Source organism: Psilocybe cubensis, chromosome 10 (genome assembly GCF_017499595.1).
Source record: "Psilocybe cubensis strain MGC-MH-2018 chromosome 10, whole genome shotgun sequence".
Taxonomy (NCBI): domain Eukaryota; kingdom Fungi; phylum Basidiomycota; class Agaricomycetes; order Agaricales; family Agrocybaceae; genus Psilocybe; species Psilocybe cubensis.
The window spans coordinates 1,028,349-1,054,265 of record NC_063008.1 but is presented as its reverse complement, the minus strand read 5'-3'; the positions used below and the strand labels follow the sequence as shown (position 1 = coordinate 1,054,265).

The 25,917-nt window shown below is 46.1% G+C and overlaps 8 protein-coding genes across 8 annotated transcripts; 6 read left to right on the top strand and 2 right to left on the bottom strand.

Moving 5' to 3' along the window:
• Positions 1–239: 239 nt before the first annotated feature.
• Positions 240–859, top strand: JR316_0010624 (uncharacterized protein; the record flags this gene model as incomplete). The annotated part of the gene is made up of 2 exons (XM_047896290.1): positions 240–322; positions 406–859. 2 exons carry the CDS (start codon positions 240–242, stop codon positions 857–859), a joined length of 537 nt encoding a protein of 178 aa, XP_047744335.1.
• Positions 860–2,504: 1,645 nt separating this feature from the next.
• JR316_0010623 (Fruiting body protein SC3) lies at positions 2,505–2,934 on the top strand (the record flags this gene model as incomplete). The annotated part of the gene is made up of 3 exons (XM_047896289.1): positions 2,505–2,743; positions 2,800–2,837; positions 2,888–2,934. 3 exons carry the CDS (start codon positions 2,505–2,507, stop codon positions 2,932–2,934), a joined length of 324 nt encoding a protein of 107 aa, XP_047744334.1.
• Positions 2,935–3,899: 965 nt separating this feature from the next.
• On the top strand, positions 3,900–6,095 carry JR316_0010622 (Caffeine resistance protein 5; the record flags this gene model as incomplete). Its single annotated transcript, XM_047896288.1, has 9 exons — positions 3,900–4,294; positions 4,354–4,437; positions 4,489–4,785; positions 4,841–4,902; positions 4,959–5,294; positions 5,348–5,587; positions 5,643–5,709; positions 5,766–5,882; positions 5,942–6,095. The coding sequence occupies 9 exons, from the start codon at positions 3,900–3,902 to the stop codon at positions 6,093–6,095; spliced, it is 1,752 nt and encodes a 583-aa protein (XP_047744333.1).
• A 1,157-nt stretch (positions 6,096–7,252) lies between these two features.
• JR316_0010621 (Caffeine resistance protein 5) lies at positions 7,253–9,430 on the top strand (the record flags this gene model as incomplete). Its single annotated transcript, XM_047896287.1, has 9 exons — positions 7,253–7,641; positions 7,693–7,776; positions 7,825–8,121; positions 8,183–8,244; positions 8,300–8,635; positions 8,693–8,907; positions 8,969–9,054; positions 9,110–9,226; positions 9,277–9,430. The coding sequence occupies 9 exons, from the start codon at positions 7,253–7,255 to the stop codon at positions 9,428–9,430; spliced, it is 1,740 nt and encodes a 579-aa protein (XP_047744332.1).
• Positions 9,431–9,578: 148 nt separating this feature from the next.
• On the bottom strand, positions 9,579–11,197 carry JR316_0010620 (ATP-dependent bile acid permease; the record flags this gene model as incomplete). Its single annotated transcript, XM_047896286.1, has 11 exons — positions 9,579–9,704; positions 9,762–9,823; positions 9,879–10,250; positions 10,301–10,349; positions 10,467–10,547; positions 10,609–10,649; positions 10,698–10,897; positions 10,952–10,975; positions 11,026–11,044; positions 11,096–11,122; positions 11,179–11,197. The coding sequence occupies 11 exons, from the start codon at positions 11,195–11,197 to the stop codon at positions 9,579–9,581; spliced, it is 1,020 nt and encodes a 339-aa protein (XP_047744331.1).
• A 481-nt stretch (positions 11,198–11,678) lies between these two features.
• On the bottom strand, positions 11,679–16,658 carry JR316_0010619 (ABC transporter 7; the record flags this gene model as incomplete). The annotated part of the gene is made up of 24 exons (XM_047896285.1): positions 11,679–11,786; positions 11,844–11,869; positions 11,924–11,982; positions 12,038–12,348; positions 12,405–12,486; positions 12,538–12,857; positions 12,911–13,082; positions 13,153–13,415; positions 13,467–13,859; positions 13,916–13,961; positions 14,024–14,049; positions 14,113–14,234; positions 14,291–14,381; positions 14,436–14,589; positions 14,642–14,681; positions 14,737–14,776; positions 14,826–14,926; positions 14,982–15,159; positions 15,218–15,317; positions 15,384–15,446; positions 15,496–15,546; positions 15,602–15,693; positions 15,745–15,825; positions 15,873–16,658. The coding sequence occupies 24 exons, from the start codon at positions 16,656–16,658 to the stop codon at positions 11,679–11,681; spliced, it is 3,705 nt and encodes a 1,234-aa protein (XP_047744330.1).
• A 1,714-nt stretch (positions 16,659–18,372) lies between these two features.
• On the top strand, positions 18,373–19,462 carry JR316_0010618 (uncharacterized protein; the record flags this gene model as incomplete). Its single annotated transcript, XM_047896284.1, has 3 exons — positions 18,373–18,453; positions 18,509–18,908; positions 18,969–19,462. 3 exons carry the CDS (start codon positions 18,373–18,375, stop codon positions 19,460–19,462), a joined length of 975 nt encoding a protein of 324 aa, XP_047744329.1.
• Positions 19,463–19,747: 285 nt separating this feature from the next.
• JR316_0010617 (uncharacterized protein) lies at positions 19,748–21,497 on the top strand (the record flags this gene model as incomplete). The annotated part of the gene is made up of 4 exons (XM_047896283.1): positions 19,748–19,878; positions 19,933–20,170; positions 20,246–20,518; positions 20,565–21,497. The coding sequence occupies 4 exons, from the start codon at positions 19,748–19,750 to the stop codon at positions 21,495–21,497; spliced, it is 1,575 nt and encodes a 524-aa protein (XP_047744328.1).
• Between the last annotated feature and the right edge of the window lie 4,420 nt (positions 21,498–25,917).

The window sequence follows — 25,917 nt, the reverse complement described above, 5'->3', positions numbered from 1 at the left end:
TTGGTATTAACCTAACCAACAAGCAATTCAAGATCATGCTCAGTAGAGTGCACCCAAGACAGAAGCCGCTACTGCCACACCAGAGTCTCGTCCATTTTCCCAGATTCCTGACTTTGTTAACAACTCGTCAGAGAGTTCTTCTACTAGTGAATCTTTTCCTGAAGCATTTCCAGATGTTCCCCTCATCATGCTACTTGAAATCATCCATTTTAATTTTCATCAACCTGCACGAACTTGACATGGCCGCACATGACAAAGTACTCAAGGCCAGATCTTCCTTCGTTATTGAGAACGATGGCATATCTATAATGCCTCATGCCGGGTCCGTCAATACGTGGTCTCTAGAAAAAGTGATTAGTCAGAAACGGCTGGGTAAGAGCCTAGGATGATGGCCATATGACGTAGCCTGATCAGGAACAAGGTCTTCCCGCACCGCATCCGAGCGCTCCTGTGTAAGACGATGCACGACGCGTATAAGGTTGGCCAGTATTGGGACCAAATTTCCACGTTGGGGGGAAGGGGACTGTGCGCCAAATGTGAAATACCTAAAACCATGGCCCACATACTCTTCAAATGTCAGGCGTCGGCCCAACAACACGCCTGGGACATTCCTTCGGAGCTATGGGCGCTGAGAATCATGCCTTGGCCTCAACCCACCCTGGGGTTGGTCCTGGATGCAAACCTGGTGACTGTCAAGGACACCAAGGGGCGGCACCTCCAAGGCGCCTCCCGCCTCCTTACACCGATACGGGCGCTTAAGCCTCAAGAAAAAACTGGTTGGTGGGAAATTCTTGCGGACAGAAATGGGCTGCAGGAAGATTGGATCCGGCAAACCCGGGTTTTAGTGGGTGTGGGTTGATCCAGATACTGGTGTCACCGTAGTCCACACTACCTAGAAATAGGTGTGCTAAGACATTTACCCCGTGGTGACAGACCGGATGGAGTGAAAGTCTCCTCCTCTCATTAAGCCACCAGTAAGCTGGCGGGCTCCACCAAAAAAAAAATCCACGATGAGTGTACGCACTTGATTTTCCTAGTTGAGTGCTTCATCAATCTTCTCACAGCTCATGATGTTCAATGTCTACTGAAGTGCCTGCCTTTTTTCAGGCCTCACTTCAGATTACCTTCTCTTATTTCTCTAGTATACTCTTTTGTGTACACGTACATACATTCTATTTCCGCGTTGCATGAACCCCGTTTCTCGTTTCTCGTTCCTCACCGTCTTCGACTCCTTCCCCTCACTATTCAACCGACAAAAATCGGTGTCGCAAATCCCCGGAAAACCAAATGGGTAGCGGGCAGATGACTATATCTTTGCCAACCAGCTGATAACGTTCCAACAAAAATCAAATTCAAAGAGTCGTGTCACCACATATATTCTAACATCTTTCCTTCATTGTCTTCTGAACTTATTGCATTTCGTCATTAGTTCCCCTTTATCTCGCTGGAATCTGTCTGAGCCATGTCGGCCTATTAACTTTTCCTAGGCGGACTTTTAAGAAATAGACCAAAGTCTCCGAGTCGGTACTGCGTCACGACTTTGCCTACCGTCTGGCCCTGTATTCTTGTGTCAACCACATCTTGGCTGCACTGCACTGATTCAGTGCGGTTGAACTGTCACTGGGTGAGAATCTGTATAATTTATCCTTTCTTGTTCATTTCAATTGGCAGTCCTGTGTGAAAGGACTCCAGGCTGGCCTAACTATAACTCATTGATGTTTACTTCCTCCGAAATGCAATGAGGACGGCATATTTTGGTGATGTCTGCATGGCTTTTGACATATGTTAGACGTTTCTCAAAACAATCTGCGTCATCGTCATGCATTGGATTTAGGGTATTTTTGTCAATGCTGCGGCCCTTCCCTGTTCTTGCCCATAATGATACTCCTGGACCTGTCCTGTACTATAGCTTTGTGTCTTGCTCTGTGAGACTGCCCGTCTCCCGCTTGGCCTCTCAAGCGCTCTTGAGCAAGTTGAATATCCTTAGATGTGACTTCCACGTCCTGCTCATACATTTAGGCGCTCCAACGGGCATTATATTGGCGTTTATTGAATCAATTCATAATCAGAACACGTCACTGTTGTTGTTCATTTAACTGCCTCGGGACACCTCTAATCGACGTCAAAAACTTTGATGTGTGGACAGGCTGTCCGAGTGTAATTCTTCCGAACTTATTCTGGATAACCTATGACGATGCATGTATTGATTGTTGACCACGTTTTCTCAGACCTGTCATTTCAGCGCATGAGCACTCCCAAGTTCAATCGCTACTGTGTATGGAGTGATAAACTGATGCTCCACCAAGAATCATAAAACTCCACCTTGACATGGGAAGTATTGTCTAGTTTTTGTTCTTTCTGCTGCGAAAACATAGCTTCTGACAAAACAAGAAATTCAACCACAACGCGTAAAGATTCGTGAACGCGTATAAAAGCTAGGTATGTTCATCTCATGTTCTTCACTCGAACAGGCTCAAACAGTTCAGTAAACCAGCTCTTTAAACATGCAATTCAAAGTTCTCGCCACCCTCGCACTTGGTGCTACCCTTGCTGCTGCCACAGGTTCCCCCTCCAACCAGTGCGACACTGGTAGCCTTCAGTGTTGCAACAGCACCGGAACCGCAAGCGACGGAGCGATCTCCAAGCTCCTCGGCCTTTTGGGCATCGTCGTTCAAGACGTCACCGCCCTCGTCGGCGTCAACTGCACCCCCATCACCGTCATCGGCGCTGGAGGTGACTCCTGGTAAGCACAAAGTTTGCTCCGGGTTTTTCAGTATATGCTTATTTGCTCTTAAATAGCACTGCTCAACCCGTTTGCTGCACCAACAACTCGTTCAGTAAGTTGCCTCACTATTTGTTTTGCGACGAATACTTAGCCAATTCGTAGATGGCGTTGTTGCCCTTGGCTGCACCCCGATCAATCTCAACCTTTGATTTTTTTCATACATAACCCAAATTTGTTGCGAAGGATGGGAAGGAACCGTAACTCTGACTTTCCACTCTTCATACTGCAGTTGTTTGTGTACCAATCTTTCACCAACTCTGTAGTTACATTGGTTCAAATCATATTCACCATTGTCGTTGTTCTATTGATTATAAGGGCATAAATATATCGATTGTCGTCACCCAGCAGTTGTCTACGTTAACCCAACGCTTCTCAAAAAAGGACGACGCACAGGCGCCTAGCTTGACGTAATGCGCTATGTGTGATCTGAACGATCGGGTCCGCAATTAATCTCGTCAGGCACCCACTGCCTGAACCCTCTCTCCTTTTCTTTTCCATTTCAACAAGGGTTGAAACAAAGCGTTGCAACTTGAAACTGTGATACTATACTCGTGTCAACGGCTCTGCGAATACTCAACGTTCAACGTTATAACTTAAACTTTATGCTAACGAACCCTCGCATGCCAGCCCTCACTAAGTGAGTCGAAAGTTAGCCTTTCTACCCTCACACTCAGCTTCAACCCTCGTACTCAGTTAGCCTTTCTACCCTCATACTCACAGCTCTACTTTGGCTCTATTCACGTATCGAATATATCGATCCGGTAGGTGCGCAGGTGCAGCTCCTGATTCCATTTTTAGCACACCGTGGGTTTTGAAATCCTTACCAAGCCAAGCTTCAAACCTTCAAAGCCAAGCCTCGATGCTTAGAAATCGTGGTATGACCGATCCAGTGATTTGCAAGCGCCTGCGATGGGGCAGCATTGGGCAATTCTCAGCTTAACCTGACTCACAACTGGAGGCTATCGTTTCGTATCTATGTTTATAAGCAATCTTCAAGGAGGACGAGGTTAATGAGCATGGTATATAAGTCCAGTGCACCTGGAGGGTGCACATTGCAAAATTTCAAAAATCCCCCCCTCCACTCCAGTTCCCCCACCTCTCCATTCGAAACGCGATGATTGACACCTTCCGAGATTCGACTGTAGGGCTTTTTATCAACGCTGCTTCCGGTGGTCGATTCCTCCCTTTCCCAGAACAACGGCCGGGATGGCAACTACCAGCAAACCTCCAGCTCTCGAAAGCGATTTCTTCGTCGTCCGATACCATCGTCTCTGAGAAGCGGGATTCCATAGCTTCACCGTCAAAGGATCATTTGAATGATGTGACGGACTCTACTCGCACGTCCACCAATGCATTCCAGTCATCCGAGTCAGAGCAAAAGTCGTTGTCGTTCGTTGAGAAGGGCCAGGTTGATGTGAGAGTCGACATGCTTAGAGAAGACACCATTCAAGAACCTGTATCGGGGACGATTGTGGACTGGTATGATGAGCATGACCAGGAGAACCCACAGTAAGTCAACATGATTATGACAACTCATGTTGGAACCAGGTTCATCGATTTATTTTTAGGAACTGGAGTCTGAGGAAACGGATATTTGTCCTTGGGCTGGTGTCTCTCCTTACATTTAGTGTATACATAGGTTCTGCTATCTAGTAAGTGGCTGCGCTCTGGAGAAATGACTTTTTTTTTGATATCTTCTGTAGCACACCCTCAATACCAGGGGTGATTGAAAAGTTCAATGTGTCAAAAACGACAGCCACACTTGGTCTATCGTTATATGTGATTGGATACGGTGTCGGCCCTCTGATATTCAGTCCACTGTCGGAAGTTCCCTCTATTGGCAGGACACCTGTGTATATGGCGACGCTCTTGATATTCGTGGTCCTTCAGCTTCCAACGATCTACGCCCCTAATATCCAGACTCTGCTCGCGATGAGATTTTTTGCTGGATTCTTTGGCTCACCAGCTCTTGCGACAGGAGGAGCTTCTATCCAAGACATGTACGCTTCCTCTGACAGTTGGACATAATTCAAGGAACTTATTATTTCTTTCTAGGTTCCCGATTGTCAAGTTACCTTACGCTCTCATCGCTTGGAGTGTTGGCGCTTTGTGTGGACGTACGTGCATTCTTTCCTTGTGGTCCTTGGCTAGAATCTTATTTCATTTCCCTTAGCCGTTCTCGGACCCACAATCGGTGGATTCGCAGCGCAGAACAGAAACTGGACATGGCCACTTTGGGAGCTATTTTATATTGGCGTGTTTGCTTTCATTGTCCTCATGCTCTGGCTCCCCGAGACCAATGCCGAGACCATTCTCTTAAAGCGCGCCCGCCGCCTACGAAAGTTGACTGGTAACCCCAACCTGTTCAGTGAAAGCGAAATTAAGCAGTCGCAAATGAAGCCTTCCGATGTATTGTTTGAGGCACTCTTACGTCCTTTCCAGCTCATGATTGAGCCCGCGGTCCTGTACGCCAATGTTTACCTCGGATTGGCCTACGCCATCTTCTATCGTACGTAAGGCTCTCCTTTTCTTATGAATGCTGGCTAATTCTGTCTCCTACAGTGTGGTTCGAAGCGTTCCCGCTTGTGTACAACGACATCTATCACTTCAACCTCGGCCTCTCCGGTCTTCCGTTCATGGGTCTCTTGGTTACGTGTTTCTTCACGAGCTTTGCTTATGTGTGCTGGAACTATTATCGCGTCGAACCCGAATTCAAACGAACCGGGTACATCGTCCCCGAGTCACGCCTTGCTGTGGCTCTTGTTGCCTCTGGATTCATCCCAGCTTCTCTCCTTATCTTTGGTAAGTTGATTTGAGTGCATCAACTACATTGCTGGACTTACTCACCATTGAATAGGATGGTCTTCTCGTGCAGATGTTCACTGGATTGTCCCTACCATCGGTGCGGCTCTGTACCTCCCAGGGTATGTTTTACAGTTTTTACACATCGCACATGCGATCTAAACTGCTCGTCAAACAGACTATTTCTCCTCTTCCAGAGCATTCTTGTCTATCTTCCTTCATCATACCCAAAATACGCTGCTTCAATTCTCGCGGGAAATGATCTCTTCCGGTCGACAGTAGCTGGCTGCTTCCCGTACGTATCCGTTCTCCGATAACCCATGTTTTTTGAATCTGACACAACCACCATCACAGTCTCTTCGGTACGCCTCTCTATCACAGGCTCACCATTGGCGGCGGGTGCTCCCTACTGGCCGGTCTTTCCATTGCATTGATTCCCGGACTTTTTATTCTCTACAAATACGGTGGTAAACTTCGGGCTAGATCGAAGTACACCTCTGATCTCTAAGCAACATAGAATCCATCATAGATAACTGGTAATTTATGACATTATGAAGCTATACCTCACGCCTTGCATATTCATGATAATCAATACTGTAGCGGTAGTATTTTATATGTAGAACAGATGTCAAATATCTTATAATAATATTTGTGGCGGACACACTATAATATTCAGCCTGAAGGTCAAGCAGATCAAACAAATCAAATGAACACGTATATTTCTTTCACCACACAAACTCGAAATCCATAAAGGAAGTCTTCACTGAACCTAGGATGTTTATCCAACTTCTAAAGTTCTGAACAGCCATTAGGCTTGTGATGCTGGAGTTGAAAATCAATCACTCAGAAACTGTAGGACATCATGCTGTGACCTATTAGTTGTTCAACGGCGGTGATAGGCCTCGCTGTTCAAATATCGGTTAATGTCCGGCAGGTCAAGCAGAAATTATGAGTTCTGCAATACTAGTAATAGTTAGTGTCCTAGGCTGACAGTAAAAGAAGCTTTGTTCTTTTTCTCTCCCTTTCAAAAATTCTGGCCGTGGAACGCGTCAACTGTTCGGCAGCATTCTGGGGAATCTATTAATAGCGCACCGGCTGAGTATCCGTCGGATAACAGAAATCCATTTTTAGCACACCCTTGAACGATACCACTGCTAGCGCCCATGAAGTGGATTGGGAATTCGTTGTGTGTGTATTATTCTAGGGAGTTTTGTTGATTTTTTTTTCAGACGAAAAATTATCCTGGAGTTCTTTGTAGACCATGCTCATCTGAGCGGCATTAACAAAAAATTGAATCACAAAGAAGAAAATATATTTCTTTCATTTTAATTTACAATGACGGACGAGCTCCAGTGACAGGGATCGGTTATGCTTCCGTATAACTGGATGAGTCTATTTTTGCTACAGCCTGGCTTTGGGAATCCCTTCCAAATCAGGGCACGATGTGAGAATTTGGGTGGCATGTGCAAGCGCCTGCGTTGTAGACAGCGTTGGATACTCCTCAGATTTACCTCATCCACCCCACTAGTCAATTAGTTTATCTCTGAGAATTTATAAGCCATTCTGAACGAGAGCAAGGTACATGACAGAGGTATAAAAGACGATTGCACCTGAAGCTGGGCATTGGAAAACACAGAATTCCCCACCCTTTCTTCTTAATAAGCGATGACAGACACCTTGAGAAACTCAATCGTTGGACTTTTTATCAACACAATTTCGGATGGTCGATTCCTTCCTTTCCCTGAACAACGGCTTGGATGGCAATTACCTGCTAATCTTCAGCTCGCAAGGGCAGCTTCTTCACCCCCCGATTCCAAAGTACACGAAACCAGTGAATCGGTATCCTTCCAGCCTACGTTGGCAAGAAATGATTTGGAAGAGACGATATCCAATCGCACGTCTGCGAATGCATTTCATTCGTCAATTAACTCATACCGCAAGTCGTTGTCATCCATTGAAAAGGCACAGGTCGACCTCAACATGAAACCCGTTCATGAGACAGTGTCAGAGACGATTGTAAATTGGTATGACGAACATGATCAAGAAAATCCACAGTACGTCTACCCTCATCTCGACCAGGACCAGGCTCATAGACTTTGTTTTAGAAATTGGAGCTTGGGAAAACGCATATTCGTCCTTGGGCTGGTATCTCTTCTTACATTCGGAGTTTATATAGGTTCTGCAATCTAGTGAGTAATTAGTTGCTTGAGGGTATGGTTTTTCTGAGTCAATCTTAGTACACCCTCAATACCCGGGATCATAGAAAAGTTCAACGTGTCAAAAACGATCGCAACACTTGGTCTATCGCTATATATTATTGGATATGGTGTTGGTCCTCTAATATTCAGTCCATTGTCGGAAATTCCTTCAATTGGAAGGACTCCCGTGTATATGGCAACTCTCTTGATCTTTGTACTCCTGCAGCTTCCCATAATATATGCCCCAAACATCCAAACTCTACTCGCAATGCGGTTCTTCACCGGATTCTTTGGTTCACCGGCCCTTGCAACTGGCGGGGCTTCCATTCAGGACATGTACGTTTCGTCAGGGAATTGTTAATAAAATCGAGGAATTTACTTTACTCTGTCTTTTTAGGTTCCCAATTATCAAATTACCTTACGCACTCATCGTTTGGAGTGTTACTGCTTCATGTGGACGTAAGGAATCTTCCTCTTTTAATTTTCTGGTATCGCATTGTTCATTCCACTTCAGCTATTCTCGGCCCTATAATCGGCGGATTTGCAGCACAGAACAGAAACTGGACATGGCCGCTCTGGGAGCTATTCTATATTGGCGTGTTTGCTTTCATTGTCCTCCTATTCTGGTTGCCTGAGACCAACGCCGAGACCATCCTCTTAAAGCGCGCCCAACGCCTACGAAAACTGACCGGAAACCCCAACCTGTTCAGCAAGAGCGAGATCAAGCAATCGAAACTAAAGCCTTCTGAAGTGTTGTTCGAATCGCTCTTACGCCCGTTCCAGCTCATGATCGAGCCCGCTGTCCTTTACACCAATGTTTACCTCGGATTAACCTACGCTATCTTCTACTGTAAGTATGACTCCCATCAAGTTATATGTGCTGCTTAATGACACACTCTTTTTATAGTGTGGTTTGAAGCCTTCCCACTGGTCTACGGCGACATCTATCACTTCAATCTCGGCCTCTCCGGTCTCCCGTTTACGGGTTTGTTGGTTACCTGTATCCTTGCCAGTTCCGTCTATGTGTGCTGGAACTACTACCATGTTGAGCCCACATTCAGGAAAACCGGATATATTGTCCCAGAGTCACGCCTTGCAGTGGCTCTTGTTGCCTCTGGATTTGTTCCAGCGTCTCTCCTTATATTTGGAAAGTTGATCTTATCTTATCCCACACCAGTCCCAGACTTACCTTTTTCAAATAGGATGGTCTTCCCGGCCGGATGTGCACTGGATTGTCCCAACCATAGGAGCAGCTTTGTATATTCCAGGGTAGGCCTCTTTTCCAATTAGTCAACCCAATGATCTAACCTTAGTTGTTGAATAGCTTGTTCCTGCTATTCCAGAGCGTTCTCGTCTACCTGCCTTCGTCATACCCAATCTACGCAGCATCTATACTCGCTGGAAATAGTCTCTTTCGATCCACAGTAGCTGGTTGTTTCCAGTTTGTGTCATTTGTTTACTTGCCTGAACCTGACTAATCCGATATCTCAGGCTCTTTGGGACCGCTCTTTACCGCAAGCTCACTATTGGTGGCGGGTGCTCTCTGTTAGCTGGACTTTCAATTGCATTAATTCCCGGATTATTCATCTTCTACAAGTACGGTGGCAGACTTCGGGCTAGATCGAAGTATACCGTCAATGTCTGAGCAACATTGATTGACCATTTGACGAAGCTACACCTCATACACACACACTTTATATCTGTAGCTGTACTCGAAGTACTATAAAGTTACCTGTATAGAACATCTATTTTCCTCGAACATTCGCGAAACGTTACAATCAAGTTTGGAGTGATTAAGTTAGCGAGGCAGCCTTGGCAGCATCTTCTAGCTCAGAGAAAGTACCAGTTTTCATGCACATGCTTCTGAATACGCCATCTTCCTTTTGTATCAAATTCCAAGGAGTGTCGAATTCGACGATCTGAAAGGTAGCATGACATCAGTCCAATTAAGATTAGAAAGCTACATGCTTCTCTACCTTTCCCTTATCTAATATGATGAGTCTGTCGTAATCGATGATTGTCCGAAGGCGATGAGCAACTGAAAAGCAAATGTTCTCTTAGACGCATTGCTCTGAGTATGAAGGTGCCCATACCTGTGAGAAGAAGGGATCCCGAAAACTCTTCTCTGATCGTAGCTTGTATGATTGAATCTGTCTCAAAATCTATACTGCTCGTTGCCTCATCGAAGATGATGATTGGGCTTCGACGAATAAGTGCCCGGGCCATTGCAATTAGCTGTCTTTGACCCTGAGAGAAATTAGTTCCTCCCGCCGACACCTGAGCGTCGAGAGAGATGTTCGGTTTGCTGTCGATGTTAGTAGTCGCGGTGGAGAAGTGTTCACTGTGCATTGAAGACGCCCTGGAGGGGGTACGAGACGGTCTGATACTTTGAGTTTGAGGTGTGTCGTCCGCAAACATGCGCACACGACGCAGTGCCTCTGTACATTCCCCGTCGCTATGGTCACCTAGCAGTAGATATGAGCGTCAGGACATAATGATCTCACACACAACGCACCAAATGGATCAAGGTTTTCTCTCAAGGTCCCTGAGAAAAGTGTCGCGTCCTATACATCAGTCATTATATTGTCCATCAATAAAATGTATATTTCTCTACTTGTGGGATGAAGGTCTAGTATACCATGTCAGGTTTAGACAAAAGGACTAGGTGCGTTTACACTGACAATTTTGGAACGTAGATCGTAGACACCGATGGTCGAAATGTCAATTCCGTCGATTGTAATGCTGCCATTAGTAGGTTCAACCTTCGTATAGTATAGGAGTTATTACCAAACAAAGAACGACCGGAGGTACATCATAACGTACAAATCTCATAAGGCTGGTAGCCAAAGTCGACTTTCCACTACCTGATTCAAGTGTGAGACCAGAATACATCAAGATTGTTGAAAACGTACCGGTTCTCCCAAGCAAGCCAATACGTTCACCGGCTTTCAACGAAAAGGATACATCATTAATCACAGAGGGAAGCTCTGGTGCATATTTGACTTCTAAGTTCTCTACAACAAGTAGGTCATTGTTGCTGGAGTACGACGGCCAATATGCAGGTGCCCTTTTTGTTTCTATAATCGCTGGAGGTTCCTGCGGGACATCGAGACTATGGCCTAGTTAGTTCTGATCATATTCAGCAAGGAGAATAAGCTAGGCTTACTACTCAATTAGTCTCTCGACAGAGCTTCGCAAATTGAGTACAAATATGTTGTTCCAGATCAAAAATTGACATACTTAAGGTCCAGCTCCAGTGCTAACATACTCCATTAGCATTGTAAAGCCGTCATAACTATCAACCGCTTACTTGTCCAGTATCTACATGTCCAATAGACTGTAGGTCCCATACCGTTAGATACACTTCATCATAGGTGTAATATATCTAGATACCTGACAACGTAAATGCCATGGCGCTGGTGATACATAGGGCTGCCAGCCCGGCGTCGTTCTTGAGGATCGAGATGGAGAACAATGTGGTTAGGAGAACGATCAATGCCCCAAGGGTATCAAAGTTGACCAGTAACCAGCGATTAGTCATCCAGAACATATACCACATCTAGCCAAATAAAACAATAAGCTCAACGTGGAGACACAGAAGGAAAATAGTACGCTGCCTTTGTAGTAGTGTCGATCTTAACATAGAGGCCATCAAGGAAGCGTCTCTCAGCGCAAAAAGCTCTGACTGTCACAATTCCCTCCAACATTTCCCCAAAATGGGAGTAAATCGGTGATCTTGTCGTGGCCTCCATTCGTCGGAGATCCCTGCCTGTGTTCAAATACCCTAAAGCAAGTTCGCGGTAAATTAATCCAATGAAGAATGCCGGTATGCAAAAGTATGGTAAAACCACGCTGTTTGAAAATTAAAGTTACTACACCGCCATGTCAATATTTTAGTTGTGGACGTACGCAACAGTAAGAATGGCTACAAGAAATCCCGCCAATGCTGAATTGACGGCCTGGAGGGTCCCAGCGAGGGAAGAATCGATGGTGTCCATATCCTTCTCGCCCGTCAGTATTTATTACATAACACGCACTTACTGTGGGTTGTAACTAACCTTTCCAAAACGATTCAGAATGCGACCTTAGGGGAAACGAAATGTTATTTGAATGACATAAAAAATAAAATATCACTTACCCTGGGGTGTGATATCGTGAAATCTGAAAGTTGCGTGAACAATGGCCACGAGGAGCCTCCTATTATGACATTGATAAGAAGGAAAGAGAGAAAAATGGACAGGACATCACACACTTGAACAAAATGCGAGAGGCGCGCAGCGCGCCTGTGTATTGTGCTGTGACGGACAGTACACTGACCAAAGTAGTTATCATCCCGATGGCAGCGTATATTCCAATGTACAAAAGTGGATGTTCCATGGCACTAGGCCAAACGATACCAAAAGGACCGGGGGTTCTTGAGTCAAGACCTACCGCCTGTCCAAATTGCTGGATTCCGAAGTTGGTCTGGTCGTTGGCCGCATTCAAATTGATAGTTAAAATAGTCGGATATTGTACACCATACGGTGTACTACTGGTCTCATTTCTATATGCTTCTCCCCATGTCTAGAGGTAGTCGATCAGCTACGAGCTAGAGAGATTGTTGAATTAGTTCAACATACCCTGATCCATAATTTCTCAGCGATGCCCAAAAATTGGTTAACAAATACTATGACAGCCAAGATAAACCAGATTCGATACGAACTGAAAAAAAGGATTAAGATTTGCTGAAAGCGATGGAACGTTAGGACATACGACGCCTTCAGGTAGGTGTTGTAGATGGACCACTTTACACCACCTGTCTCCCTAAATTCATCCGATACCAATTTTCGAGGTTTCTTGACCTCTATCTTGGGCTCCAGTTGGTCTTCGAGAGCGGTCTTAGCTTCAGGTTGCTCGACCTCAACTTTGACCTCCTCATGCACTCGGATTGAAGATTCAACAACAATATCGCTGAGTACACCTTGCTCCCTCAACTCGTGAACGCCACCTTGAGTGTCAATACGACCGTCCAGCATACGTACAAGATAATGAGCGGCTGGAAGTACCAGGTTTACATGATGTGTTACGAGAACCTAAGACATATCGATATGTAAATGAAGAATTCGGAATGAGCGGAAATACATACGACTGTCCTGTTTGCCAACAGAGGACCACAGAGTAGTCGATCGAAGAGAAATCTGGCCGTGTGACTATCTACTGCGCTCAGGGGGTCATCTAGAAGTACGAATTTTGTCCGGGCATAGACTGCTCGCGCGAGAGCGACTCTTGCTTTTTGCCCTCCCGATAGGTTGACGCCACTGTTTCAACCCGAAGAAATGCGGTAAAGTGGTTAAGAAGGACATTATTCATTGTAAATCAAAGGCGTACCGGGCACCAATTTCGGTGGCATCCCCATCTTCTAGCATTTGGAGGTCGGGAAGGAGAGCACAGCACTCGACAACCGTATTATATCTCTCCTCATCGAATGGATACCCGAAGATGATGTTCTCTTTGATAGATCTATGGAGCAACCACGGTAGTTGAGCAGCGTATGAGATGCAATACATGAGGCCATTCTCGTCGACACGATTTGGATCTTTAGACAACAGGATTCTTCCCGAAACCAAGGTCATTTCGCCTAATATCGCCATCTAAGCCAAAAGAATGTTAGCGTACACGTAACGTTGAATCATACAAAGGACACTTGCAAGAAGAGCAGTTTTCCCCGAGGCAGTTGGTCCAGTCACGACGGTCAATTTGCCTTCCGGGAACTTGACAGATATGTCGCTCAGCTCAAACTTATGTACTTCGTTACTTTCCAACGTAGTGCTGTCAGATGAACTTCCCTCGTTTGCCACAACCGCGATCTCTGGAACACTTGAAGTAGCAGGAGGGTGGCTTATTGACGAAGTCCTAGCTTTATCCTTCTTTTCAACGACAGTCACTTCGTTCCACCGCAGGGTAGCGTTGCTGAGTCCCAAGCCTTCATCGACGATTGCATCAAATGGTTGAGAATTTCTCTTCAGCGTTGAGACCTGTTCGGTGACTTCTTCTTCATCGAGGTAGACAGAAATACGTTCCAGTGCAACCTGGGCCTGATTTGCTTAGAGATTAGTATTTGATTCCACAAAGAACGATGACTATGAGGAACCTGAAGAATCTGGACCAAGTAAGTGGGAAGCACTTTGAGAGGGGCTCTACGAAAAATTCATTATACGATCAAGGCCAAAGAAAATAACTAGATATTAGAGTCCCATACCTGACCATGCTGAACAAAGCAATCGCCTGTTGGAGATGAATTTCCGACTGAATGAGCAAACTTGTGACAGGAAATTTGTCGAAACTTACCGTGAACGCTGTGCTTATAGTCAACTCGTTACCGCTCATCACATAGGCAAAAAACGATATGATAGACACCAATATCGGGGCGCTGTTGGTAAGTAAATGGAACAGTATCTGGTTGATCCGAGCTGAAAAGGGTAAGGCCTTTAAACTAATCCTACTATGCGCTTGAGATCTTGTTCACCTTTTCTGATCCACTTCAGTTCCAATTCTCTTGCCTCCATTGCTCTCGCAATCCATCGTTCTTCCCATGCAAAAAGTTTAATGAATTTGATCTAACAAAGAGCGTTGACGGTGTGTTAGCGGACACCAAAGTTTAGAGGACTTACAGCCCTGATCAACTCGTTTAGCACACCCATACGTTTATCTTGGGCACTCATGATACCTTTATTGATTCGGACATTTCGACGGGCGAGGAAATTGTTCAGGGGCCAGCCTACTACCAGGACCAAGAAACCGGCGAATGCACTAATGCCGAGAAGTCTGAAAAAAATATTAGGGACGAGGATTTTGCTCTTGAAAACATCATACTGACTGGTAGAGAAATGTGCATGCAATGATGATCTCGAAAGGAGCTGTAGAAAGATAGGGGTAGTTTTATTCTCAGAACGTAAGATTTGTGCAACATACCTCCGTAAAGGTTGAATATGATTGTGACCATTCTTGATATCTGAATTGGAGTGGATAAAATGTGTGCCATTAGGAAAGAAAAGACTTACTCGGTTAGAGTCACTGGACATAAGATTAACAATTTTACCCGTACTGGCACCTGGCTTGGGATCATCAGAAGTGTCGGACTTTCCTTTGCTACCCGCTTTTCCTTCTCAGACAGTGAGACCGAGTGTAGTCTTTTTTTTAATATAAGATGGGTTCACCTTTACGCCCGGAGGTCGGAGGAGCTTGCGACGTGGAATCAGTCGCCTTTGATTGGTCGACGATAGCGGAGAAATCCTTTCTTTTCAATGCTTTCGCATATATGGATGTCATGAGTTCCGAACGTATCCTGGTTGATGCTCGACGAGCGAACCAGAGATGTTGAAGGTCGGATTGTGTCTAATTCGTATTGCACGTCAATTCGATTTGTTAACCAAGATAATGGTGATTCCTAGACCTTCAGTATAGTGCAAAAGAACGCCAAAAAGCCGTATATGTAAGCCTCCAGCTTTTTTTCAGGGGTAATTACTTCAACGTCAATTGTATCGAGGATTTTCCTAATTAAACGGACAATATCAGCCAACTAAGTATTTCGCGTGATAGGGCTTGAAGTTGACACATACTTCAAAAAATATGGGCCGGTGTATTGTAGTACAACGCTCACAATGGTAAGAGTAAAGTCAATTCTACGGTCAAATATCAGCAAAAACCATCATTTTAGTCACTGTTCCATACATGATATCCAGCGAATTCGCGGCCCATATGCGACGAAATAAACTCGTTTGCCTATCAATTTGTTTTCATAAGCCACAAAAACAGCATTGATAACGTATACACCAACCGCAAAGCACTGAATTTTGCGAACAGGGGGCGTGATTGCATGGTTGGACTGATATTCCAAACGTCCTTTTCATGGAGGGTAGCATATCGACCCTGTAGCGTACGTGTGAGCGAGCCAGGGAAAGCGAAATGGATCGGACTCACTGATCGGATAAGAGGGTAAATCCAAGAGAAAGACACCCACTGCCACAAGGTAGCATAATCCTCCGTGGTTAGAGTGTGACCCTTATAACAATTAGCGAGGTATGTTGATGGTTGACGTTTTTACTCACAATTTCTTGTGGATCGACCTTCGCGCTGGGTAATTCCGATGGTATGTTGAATATGATGATCAACGAAGACACGATCGCAAGAAGGTTGACACTTCGTAACAGTAAGGAAAGTTGCGAAGGTAGAGGGGAAAGCAGGACGGCGTAATCGTAGATAATCCCTCCGATATCTACAATAGCACCAAAGAAGAAAAGCAGATAGATGACGACGACATCGTAGGGGGCTGACTTGGATGTTGATGGTACCAAAGGGCGAATGGCGGTGTAGATCCATGAAAACGCGAGAGCGTAGCAAAGGATGCCGTCTACGTTGTTGTGCGAATCGTGAAGTTGGAAAGACCCACTGACTATCCAGCAGAGGCCTTCTGCGGCACCGATGAAGGCGAACGCGACATGGTGTCGACGAACGTGGGATTTTGGTAGGTCTTCGATATTGTCATTCTCAAAGGCGCGTCCTATTGCAGATTTGTTGTCAAGAGCTTCAGCTTCACGAAGAGTGAGGAAGTTGTGCAAAGGTGATTGTAAAAAACGACAAAATCGTTGTACTGGTCGTGGTTTGGGAAGTTTGGATAGACACAACAGGCCGACAAGTCCGAAAGGGAGCAAGGCAGACCACGATGCACGAATGCACGGGTCGTTGAACTCGAAAACACTTCTGTTATTGCAGATACCCATCTGCCTAAATTCAAGCTTGTTGGGCGGGCGCTGCAGTGGGCTGCGTTGCAGGTTGACATGTCCGACAATACTTTTTATGTTGCTCGAGGCAGTGTCGCACGCACGAACACCCATCACGTCGAGCTTTGCCGGCATCCACCATGGCCACCTGACGCAAGTAGCCACCAAGGGCGTTATCCACCACCAGACTTATTTATACGACGTCTAAACAGTTCAACTGCGACTACCTTGTCTGTCGAGACGACGGCCCACGATGTTCGGATATCCAGTGGTTGGGTCGAGGTCCCATGCTCAACGCTGACCGGGGGTTTCATGGGAACGCAGACAGCGGCGAGGAGATAGGGTTCTTGAACGGGTGGCCATTGGTTGTTCAATGCGAAAAGTCGAGAACAATTCTTCACATGGTGAGCAGGCTATCTGTTTCAGTAGCGGTCCTGCTTGATGTTCATCAACCATACCCTAGCAATGCCAGATCGGGGCCGCCATGATCGTTTAGAGTGCCCACCATGTGCTATGAAGAGCCGCATTTGTTCCCCACAACATCAGCAATCTTGGTCATATCGCCTTTAACGACGCTGCCGGCCTTCAGGCAGCTGCAAGATCATATGGCATATGCTCATCGATTTGTACGTTGCCACACGCCCTGTGCTCCGATGTCGCCCTCTGACACAAGTACTTAGCTCCGCGTTGTCGCATTCAAACCCTGGATTCCCTTCACAGCGGCGAATCTATTCATTGTCGGCATTGACGAAACTCGTTTGAATGGTGGTTAACGGCTGTGTGGGTACAAACACGCGGGCGTCGTTGAAATTGTAGGGGTGACGGCCGAACAAAATAGGTGTTATATCTTTCTGTGCTTGTGAGTATCATCATCTAAATCTCGTCGACATCGCTGAGCTGTGATGACTAGCTGATCGTATATTATTACTCCCTCATCATCAGTTCGCTCTATCGTCATCATCACTTCGCAATCATACTCGATTCAATGGCAGCAAGGTTTATGAGATCAAAACCTTTTGGCGTTTGCATGGCCGGTTCAACGCTACCGAATCGCTGAGTGCAAGACGTCATACTGGATTTCTGGTTTAATGGGTTGACTATGGGGATCCTATCGATTGCACTAGGCTCTACGGACGTTTGAGACGAGGCTTTGACACAGTGGCATAGTATCTGGGGTTTGGAGTGCGATTGCAAGTTTCAACGTGAGTATCCATTTCAAACAATATTGCTCATGAATGATCTTCGGCTGAGACTATTGGCTCTAACAGAGCACCCGGCCAGTGCTACTATCGTCTTGCCAGACTCATAAGGCATGGTTTACCATGCGGCTACTGGCAAATGATTCCTAACACCTGATACGGCCTCTTTTTCGGCCAGGTGACACGAGCAGCGGTTGTTGAAAACGTCGTTTCAAGGACTACATTTGAGCCGAAGGGCTTCAACCTGCGACTAGTAACAGGGACTTCTTAATGCTCTCATCACAACTTATGGCTGATTCAGAGTGCTGTTTCTTCCTCAATAAGCCAATATGGTTTCTACTGATTTCACTATTTCGAAAACGATTTGTACCAAACGCTATCTTTGTGTCGATGACGTTGAATTAGGACCATTAACACTATAAATTTTATATATATCATCCTCGTGTTTCCCTGCCTGCAGCATGCCTACTCGCAGCGACTGTGCAAGGCGATCATTCTTTCCCCCTTCTTCAACTCGCTGTCTACAGCCCAGACGTCGGCGGAGGACTACATAATACGTGAGTATAGTCGTTTTTCAGGTCCTAAATTTCAGGCATCTTACCACATCTCTCTAGACGAACTCACAAAAAATGGCCACTCTCAACGTACGACAGGGCCCACCCATCGGGACCGCACTCGTCGTAGTCAACAAGGACCCTCCACCCATTGTGGTACGTTATTTTCTTACACCCACGAGACTTACCTTGACTCATCGTTTTCGGGCAGAGGCTGCAAGGTTTGGAAAGACCTGTTTCCTCGCTGGCGGAGAATGTGCAAAAGGTCATGGGAGCATTCTACGATGTCCACAAGACTCTTATAGCCCGCAAAGGTCTACACAAAGGGACGATCGAGCGATTCAAAGAGGCTAAACACCTGTTTAGAACTGAATGCGAGAGCCTTCGACAGGTTCTACAGAGTGGATACCGTCACGCAGTAGACTTCACTTCCTCATGTCAACGTGCTCCAAATGACCGTCATATCTCTGCGAAAAGATGTCAACTGTCAGGAAAGAGTGTTCTCCGAGATCTGCAAGAGGTCAATAGAGTTTACGATAGAGATTTGCAGAGCTTCCGGACCCAGGAGAAAGATTTGAAAGACCAACTGACCGAGAAGAACAAGAAAGGTGGTAAGTGGCCTGCGTTTGTGCGCGTTTAATGTCGTGTTTCTTATTCCTAACTTTACAAAGGTCAATCTCGATCATCGACACTCGACTCGCAACAGCAGCAAACCCCGAAGGATGCGCACCCGGAACTCACGGTGACGACGCTATTCTCTGCACTGGAGGATGTGAGATCTTCTCTATGGGACATTCTTGCGTTCTGGGAGAACCATGCCGCGTTCCTTACCCTGATCGTGAATCGGCAAAGTAACTTTCCGTCACCTGGGGATGAAACGAAGGCAACGGTCGAGATCTGGATCAAATACCAGGCTGCCCTTTTGCAGGCCAGCAGCTCTATAGCACAGTCTGCAGACGCTATGACTATCGATCCAGCTATTGTGCAGACGAACGGAAAAACCAGGCGAAGGAACACATACCCTCAGGCCCGTGCTGACGGCGGCAAACTCCCGTTGAACGACAGACGCTCGTATCCGGCTGGTGCAGATAAGGCTAATCGTAGCGATGAGGGCCTGTATTCGTGGTGGAAGAAGATTTGTCGGTTTTTCTCTCATTCGAAATAGTCAGCTAGTCGTACATTCTATTTATCATTTGAAAATCGAACCCTTAGTTCTGTAGTTACGTGCACTCTTTATTGATAGCTTACTTCTTTTCCTCCACGGCTCGATAGGTTTATATTGATCTACCATCGATTGGAGAATATATTAAGACTTGAGATAAGATGGATATGTCCAACGTCATGAGGATTCCTCATGCTGAAGGCGAGGCGTTTGAATTTGAACATTTGATTCTTATATGATCTCAAATTGTCTCCCAAACGTTCCTAGCACACAACAAGCATCACAACGATGAGCACAGACTCAACTGACCCCGCCATCGCATTCCTTGATTCGGCCAAGTTTTTCGACACCGTGGCGCTAGCTCGAAGCACAGAGAAGGCTTTAGAGATCATAATGCCATGGTGCGAGATGAAGGAATTGTAAGCATGGTTCATTACATATCGTTACCTCAACATTACATGTTATTTCTTTAGCTCACAACTTGGTATTGTAAAAGATGTGCAAAACCAAGCCATCATTTATTCCAAAGCCATTCGTTCCAGTGTCGATGCTGCTCATGTTGGATTCACGATCTGCGATGATGCTTTAGCGCTTATTAAATTCATGCCGCATTCAACTCCCGAAGACCGGATTGCGTTTTTGAAAGGAGTGAAGGAATTGACACAGCAAGGATACGACAAGGCAGTAGAGGCAAAGTTGGGTTTTATTCACGTTCGTACGACGGTGGAAGAGGCAAGTACAATGTTTGTCTGAAAGGTGGCCTTTCTGATCTCATGAGAACGGCAGCTTCTAAATAAGATAAAGGCCGAAAAAGATTCCACAAGGGATTGCGGTATTACCGAGATGCAAACACTGCTTTCCAAGGGCGTACAGGACTTGGAGCAGTTCAGCATTATATTAACAAAGTTTGCTGCCTGGTGGAACGAAATGGCGATGGAAACGAGTTCACAATTACGGAGGGAGAAGATGCTCATGCAGGCATTTACTAACCTTCAGCTGACGTCTCTCGAGCAGAAATGGAAGGAGCATAGAAGTCGGTATGCGGCGTATGTCAACGAGGTGAGCGGCACGACTTTTAGAAGAATTAAAATTGAATACCTCTCAGATTAGCATTGTTCAAGATCGATATCCCGGTTTATTTGACGAGTCCAAGCCTGCGACATTTGGAGAACCACAATACGCTCCACCTCCAGGACCGCCTCCAGGTTACGCAGTGCAACAACAAGACAAGGCGATTATAGCCAGAACTGAGACCACGGAAACACACAGTTCGGACCATTGGAGGTTCTTACCTGGGTTGCATCGACCAAAACCTATCAGGTCCCCAACGGTCATTATAAGCGAGGAGTTGTCATCGACATCGTATCTATCAGCATCGTTGTCGACTGTGCAGGTTTTGGAGCCACACAGGTGCTTGGTGATTCTTCAGTTCCAGTGCCATCCATCTCCTTCCCGCCGGTTCAACGCTCTGCGGATCAAGTGGAAACTGAAATCTGTCCGCGGAGTACATCCATCCAAGATGATTGACGTCGCGCCCAAATATGCCATAGGCGCAAAAAACGAAGAAAGCCACCACAGGAAGTATAGTTTCAGTATCCCAGCTCAGTTCAGCGTGGGTGGATTTAACACGGGCCCAGAGGTCAACGCCGAGTGGCAAGTGAGGAAACAACTCGCACATGCCATGACCATCACTGGGTCCATCCGTGGACACAGTCAAGATTCAGCCGAATGGAGCGTGGAAGAAAATGCGAGCGCTATGACGGGAATTCCTCCCCACTTTTGTATCGCAGCCGTTGTTCAATACGAGGGCATTGTGATGATGGAACTGGAAGTCCTGGCGAAGCAGAGAGGAACAGGGAGCTGGTGGAGCTCTAGAAACCAGGCCAAGGAGGATTTTGTTGTGGACTTTGATAAAGCTCGACGTGAATTTCCGGAATACAAGCCATCCCACAACTGGACTTGCTGGTTCCCGTTGATCACTGGGGAAGTTGCAGGGGGTGCTGTGGTACACGCACAGGAAGCAGTGACGAGAAATTAGTTGCATTCAACGTTGGTGTTTGTGAGCAAGTGACTTGTGTGATCAATACATTTCAATCTGCAGCATCAGCAGCAATTGGGCTTGAAATTTTACTACTTACATACTCGTTTCGCGTAGAAATGTTTAGATAAGAGTCTAGTTTCATTCATTCCCTGTCGCCCCACACAGCTTGTCTATGCGCATACATGTACCCACCAACGCCAAGCCAATGCTTCCACAACCTGGCCTTTGATCAAAGCACTTCAAACATTCACTCAGCCAACTCATCGCAGACGGCTCCTCGCTGCCTTCATCCCGCTCGACACATCCCGTGATTCCCTTCGATGGATACCCAAGGTAAGCACCTGTCATACTTTACAGCTAACTCTCTGCCTCCTCAACTGACCGTGTCACATTCCCACTGCATCTCCCCGACAACCTTGTGACGCCTGCGCACACCCACCTAACTTTGTTCCAGCTCACTTCCATCAACATCCGCCGTCCGTCTGCCGTTGCGACTCGGGATCCATCCATTTGAAGGACGATAGTGGGCGTTGGTGCACATCGTGGCGCAGTCCTGTAATTGGAAGGTGAGTAATCCTTCTAACGAGGCCAGAGATGATGTTCTTACCTCAGTACATTGTTAGGGACTCTGCAACACAAAGTAAGCACCTGTCATTCCTTCCGCTCTGCACATACACTGACCTGTCTTAAACACCCTTAACTGACAGTGCGCAATCTCGACTCGACCACTAGGAATCCATCGATTTTAGGACGTTGGGGTTGGTGTATATGCGCGTGAGTGAGGGTGGGTGTGATACCCCTGTCTTTGAACGGTGAGTAATGCTTCGCATCGAAACATGGGAGCCTGACCTTATGACTTCGACGTTGACCAGCACAGCGTCAACGCTGACTAACAGCGTGTCATTGCGACTCAACGGCGAGGTTACAACGATGGGGTGACGCTATGGGGGGCGTTCCGAACGTTATCCTGACCTCAAGACATCGACATCGACTAGTGCAACACCGCTCCTGTTGCCAGACAGTGAGTAATGCCTCAAATCAAGATAGGGGACCTTATTCTGACCTTCGCACAACACCATATTCCAGCGCACACCTTCACTAGTGAAAACAACGCGTCAGCGAGTCCTTCGGGCGACAAAATATCAGGCCACTGCTCACCGTCTTCAACGCAGACTCGCGTTGCTTCGCTGTGACAACACGGTGAGCAACAACCCAGCTCAACGTTGCCGCACGCTTACCTTTTGCTCTGCAGTACTCGCGTTGGCCGTATGAAATGAAATGAGATGAGAGGAAAGGAGAGGAGAGGAAATCCAAGCCAGGAAGAGCGGGTTGCTGAAGAAAAGCCAGCGTGGCATACCCTGACTTTATACCCTTCCACTTACGTTGCCTTCTTTCCTTCCGAAATATGCTTCATGTGAGGTCCAATAACCGATATGCCATCATCGCCGTTGTATGTAAGCAAAAGATAGGTGGTTCGGATTGCGTTTTTGGTGTTTTTCCAAGTCACTGTGTGTAGGTATTCCATTGAATGCAGTGGACCCCATTGAAGAGGTGTGGATTTTGTCTTCGGGCTGACTATTGTAAGCGCAGAGATATTCCAATCTTGCTAGTTCTGGATCATGTACAGTGCGTCGTAGGACATGATTTGTGAAAATCTAAATGTCGCTGCCAGAACTTGGCAAATCTCTGTATTCAGATCACCTCGCTCTCGGGTCTTCATTCTACCAACAGACACACGGGGACCTACTCAGTACGTTATGGACTAACCTCCTTTCTGTGAGTCTGTACACGTCGCATTCTTGGAAAGCGGGTAAATTCAATTGCACATTGAATTTCTCGCAAATCAAATGTACGTCCCCATCCAACCTGCCCGCAACTCCCGAGTGTCAACAATAACATTCTTCGATCCTAAATTGCTTACGACAGTGATATTTGATGGTGCTAGTACCGCAAAGAACCGGATTGAATGCTGCGTTTTGAACGGCGAGGTGTACGCGATTCCGGGGAGGAGGATAGGATGTCCGAGACGAGCTGGAACTTGTTGGTGTGATTCTGTGATGTTATGCGGTTTGTGGTATGTCCAGGTAACGTATCACTTCTACCTCTTGGCCGGTGCAATGCACAATGTACTTATTGCATTCATTAGAAACGCAGAAAACTGCCCGGAAATAATACAAGTAGATTGATTGCTCTCAGCGAGCTCGCTACCTTAATGCATCCAGAGAACGCCGGTTGCGTTCTATTTTACACGCTTACGGACTCTGTATACGGCATTTATATTGTTTTGAAACAGGTGCGTTGTGAGCGGGGTGTAGTTTGAAGAGCGGAAGGAGGAGGCGTTGTTTTTGGTTGTGGGTATCGTGGTTGTGAAATCTTTTCGAGGGCAATGGTATGTTCTCTTTGGGGTGTTCATGGGCCTGATTTGGTATTATAGTGCGATAATGCATGGGATTCTACAGGGCAACACGAATATACTAGCACATCGACACGATTGAAGGTGATTGTGTTCTTCGGAACCAGATTCGTATCTCATCACTTACTTTTCTCAACCTCAGATTCTCTCTACCACAAATAAACTGTACAACTATCGACCCTTATAATACCCCAACAACCACACCGCCGCAAAAAACCCATATTCACGCCTATCACGATGCACACCGGCACCTCCTCCAATGTCACCTTCTCAACATCCACGCGCTTCCAAGGCCAGAATAAAAATTATCTGCATTAGCACCTCCGCTAGCGCTTACGAGACTTACGACACGCCTTCTTCCCGTGGTTTTCGTTCAGGGATGCGTTGGGAAAGGGCGGTGTTTGGAGGTTGTGTATCCCGAACGAGGGATTTGGGGAGGGTGTGTGTGTGCGCGTGTTGCGTGCCGGTTGGAGAGGTTGTGGTGTTTGGTTTTGGTGTGCGTTGGGAATGGTGTGTGTGTGATGGGGAGGTGTAGGTGTGCTTGGTGAGTGTGTTTTTGCTCGTTTGAGGTCGATGTGAGCTGTGTACATACTGGGAGCGTAGGTATGTATTTGTTCGGCTTCTGTGTGGATATAAAGGGACTTCATTTCAAAGAGAGTCAAAGTGAGCATTTTATTTGCACTGATACATACAAAACCTTTCTCCGGAATCCATTGAAATAAGCAGAAATGGTGTATATCCGGAATATCAACCTTTTTTTGCTCCATTCAGATACGATACATCGCAACAAAGATGTAATGTAAGTTGATATTGTATTTTAAGATACGCTAGACCTGTTAAATTGACCTAAAAATGCGGTAATAGAGATGAAATGTACCTGAAGATTATAGAGTACCCGTGCCACGTCGCATGCTTTGTGCGGGATGGAAGATGATTTGACTGTACCGGATAATCTGGATGGATATAACTTTGCATTCCAACCCCATTGAGAGATGGGACAAGCGGTTTGGTTGGATGCTGGACCTGCGAGACCGCATTCAAAAGCAACACTAAATCAAACCGCGTTTTCGTACTTCCGGTGACCGTATATTTGACTTGACGATAGTTTAGAGCTCGGTACATTGCCATACAGTGTATAATACAAGTGTCGAATGCTCGGATTGTCCACAAGTGACCCGAAAATGAACAATACAGACGTCGAACACATGGGCGCTTATTTTAACACCTAGCACCTCAACGACGTCAATCACGCTGCAAGGGTTTACAGAGTAGATTGGGCGCAATGATATCACCAATCTGCAACATTACATGACTGCAAATATGTCACCAAGCAACTTGAAGATTTAAAATGTTAAAAACGGGTAAATTTCAGACACAAAATGCGCACAGGGCGTGCGATGATTCCATTAGCCGTGCATTTGAGCCGTCTGGCATGCTATGACGTGTTACTGTTCGTGATTTAAATCCGGAAAGTGAATGTATTTTCCCAGAATTAGGGCGCACTCAGGGATACACTCGAGCTCAGCTGCTTCTATACCCCTAGCCCCTTGGCGACCCGAGCACAACTCTTGCTAATGACGACATTCTTCACCTTGCAGGCAAGGTACGTTATCGAGTTGGAAAGGGGAAAATCTCGATTGATGGGGTGCAGGGGTGCTCCCGGTATCTTGGATTTGAGGGCGTCTGTGATAAGAAACTGTCCCTAGATCTGACTTTTCGATTGAGCTGTGCTAAATGTAGGTTAGTCGGGGCGTTTTAAACGTGAAAATGTATGTACACAAAAGTGGATGTCAACAATATAAAGTGCCCGTTGGAAATCGCTTTGAGTGCACAATTTGGGATTTCTCCTTGGAATACATGCAATATGTTTATGTTGAGCAGTAACAAATGCATGAAAATAGATTAACGAGTCCCGATCAACGATTACATTTTCGAGTTGTTGCTGCCGGAATATGCCTGTTGCCACGTATCATGGAGTGTGTGCAAAGTTCCGGGACTAATGAC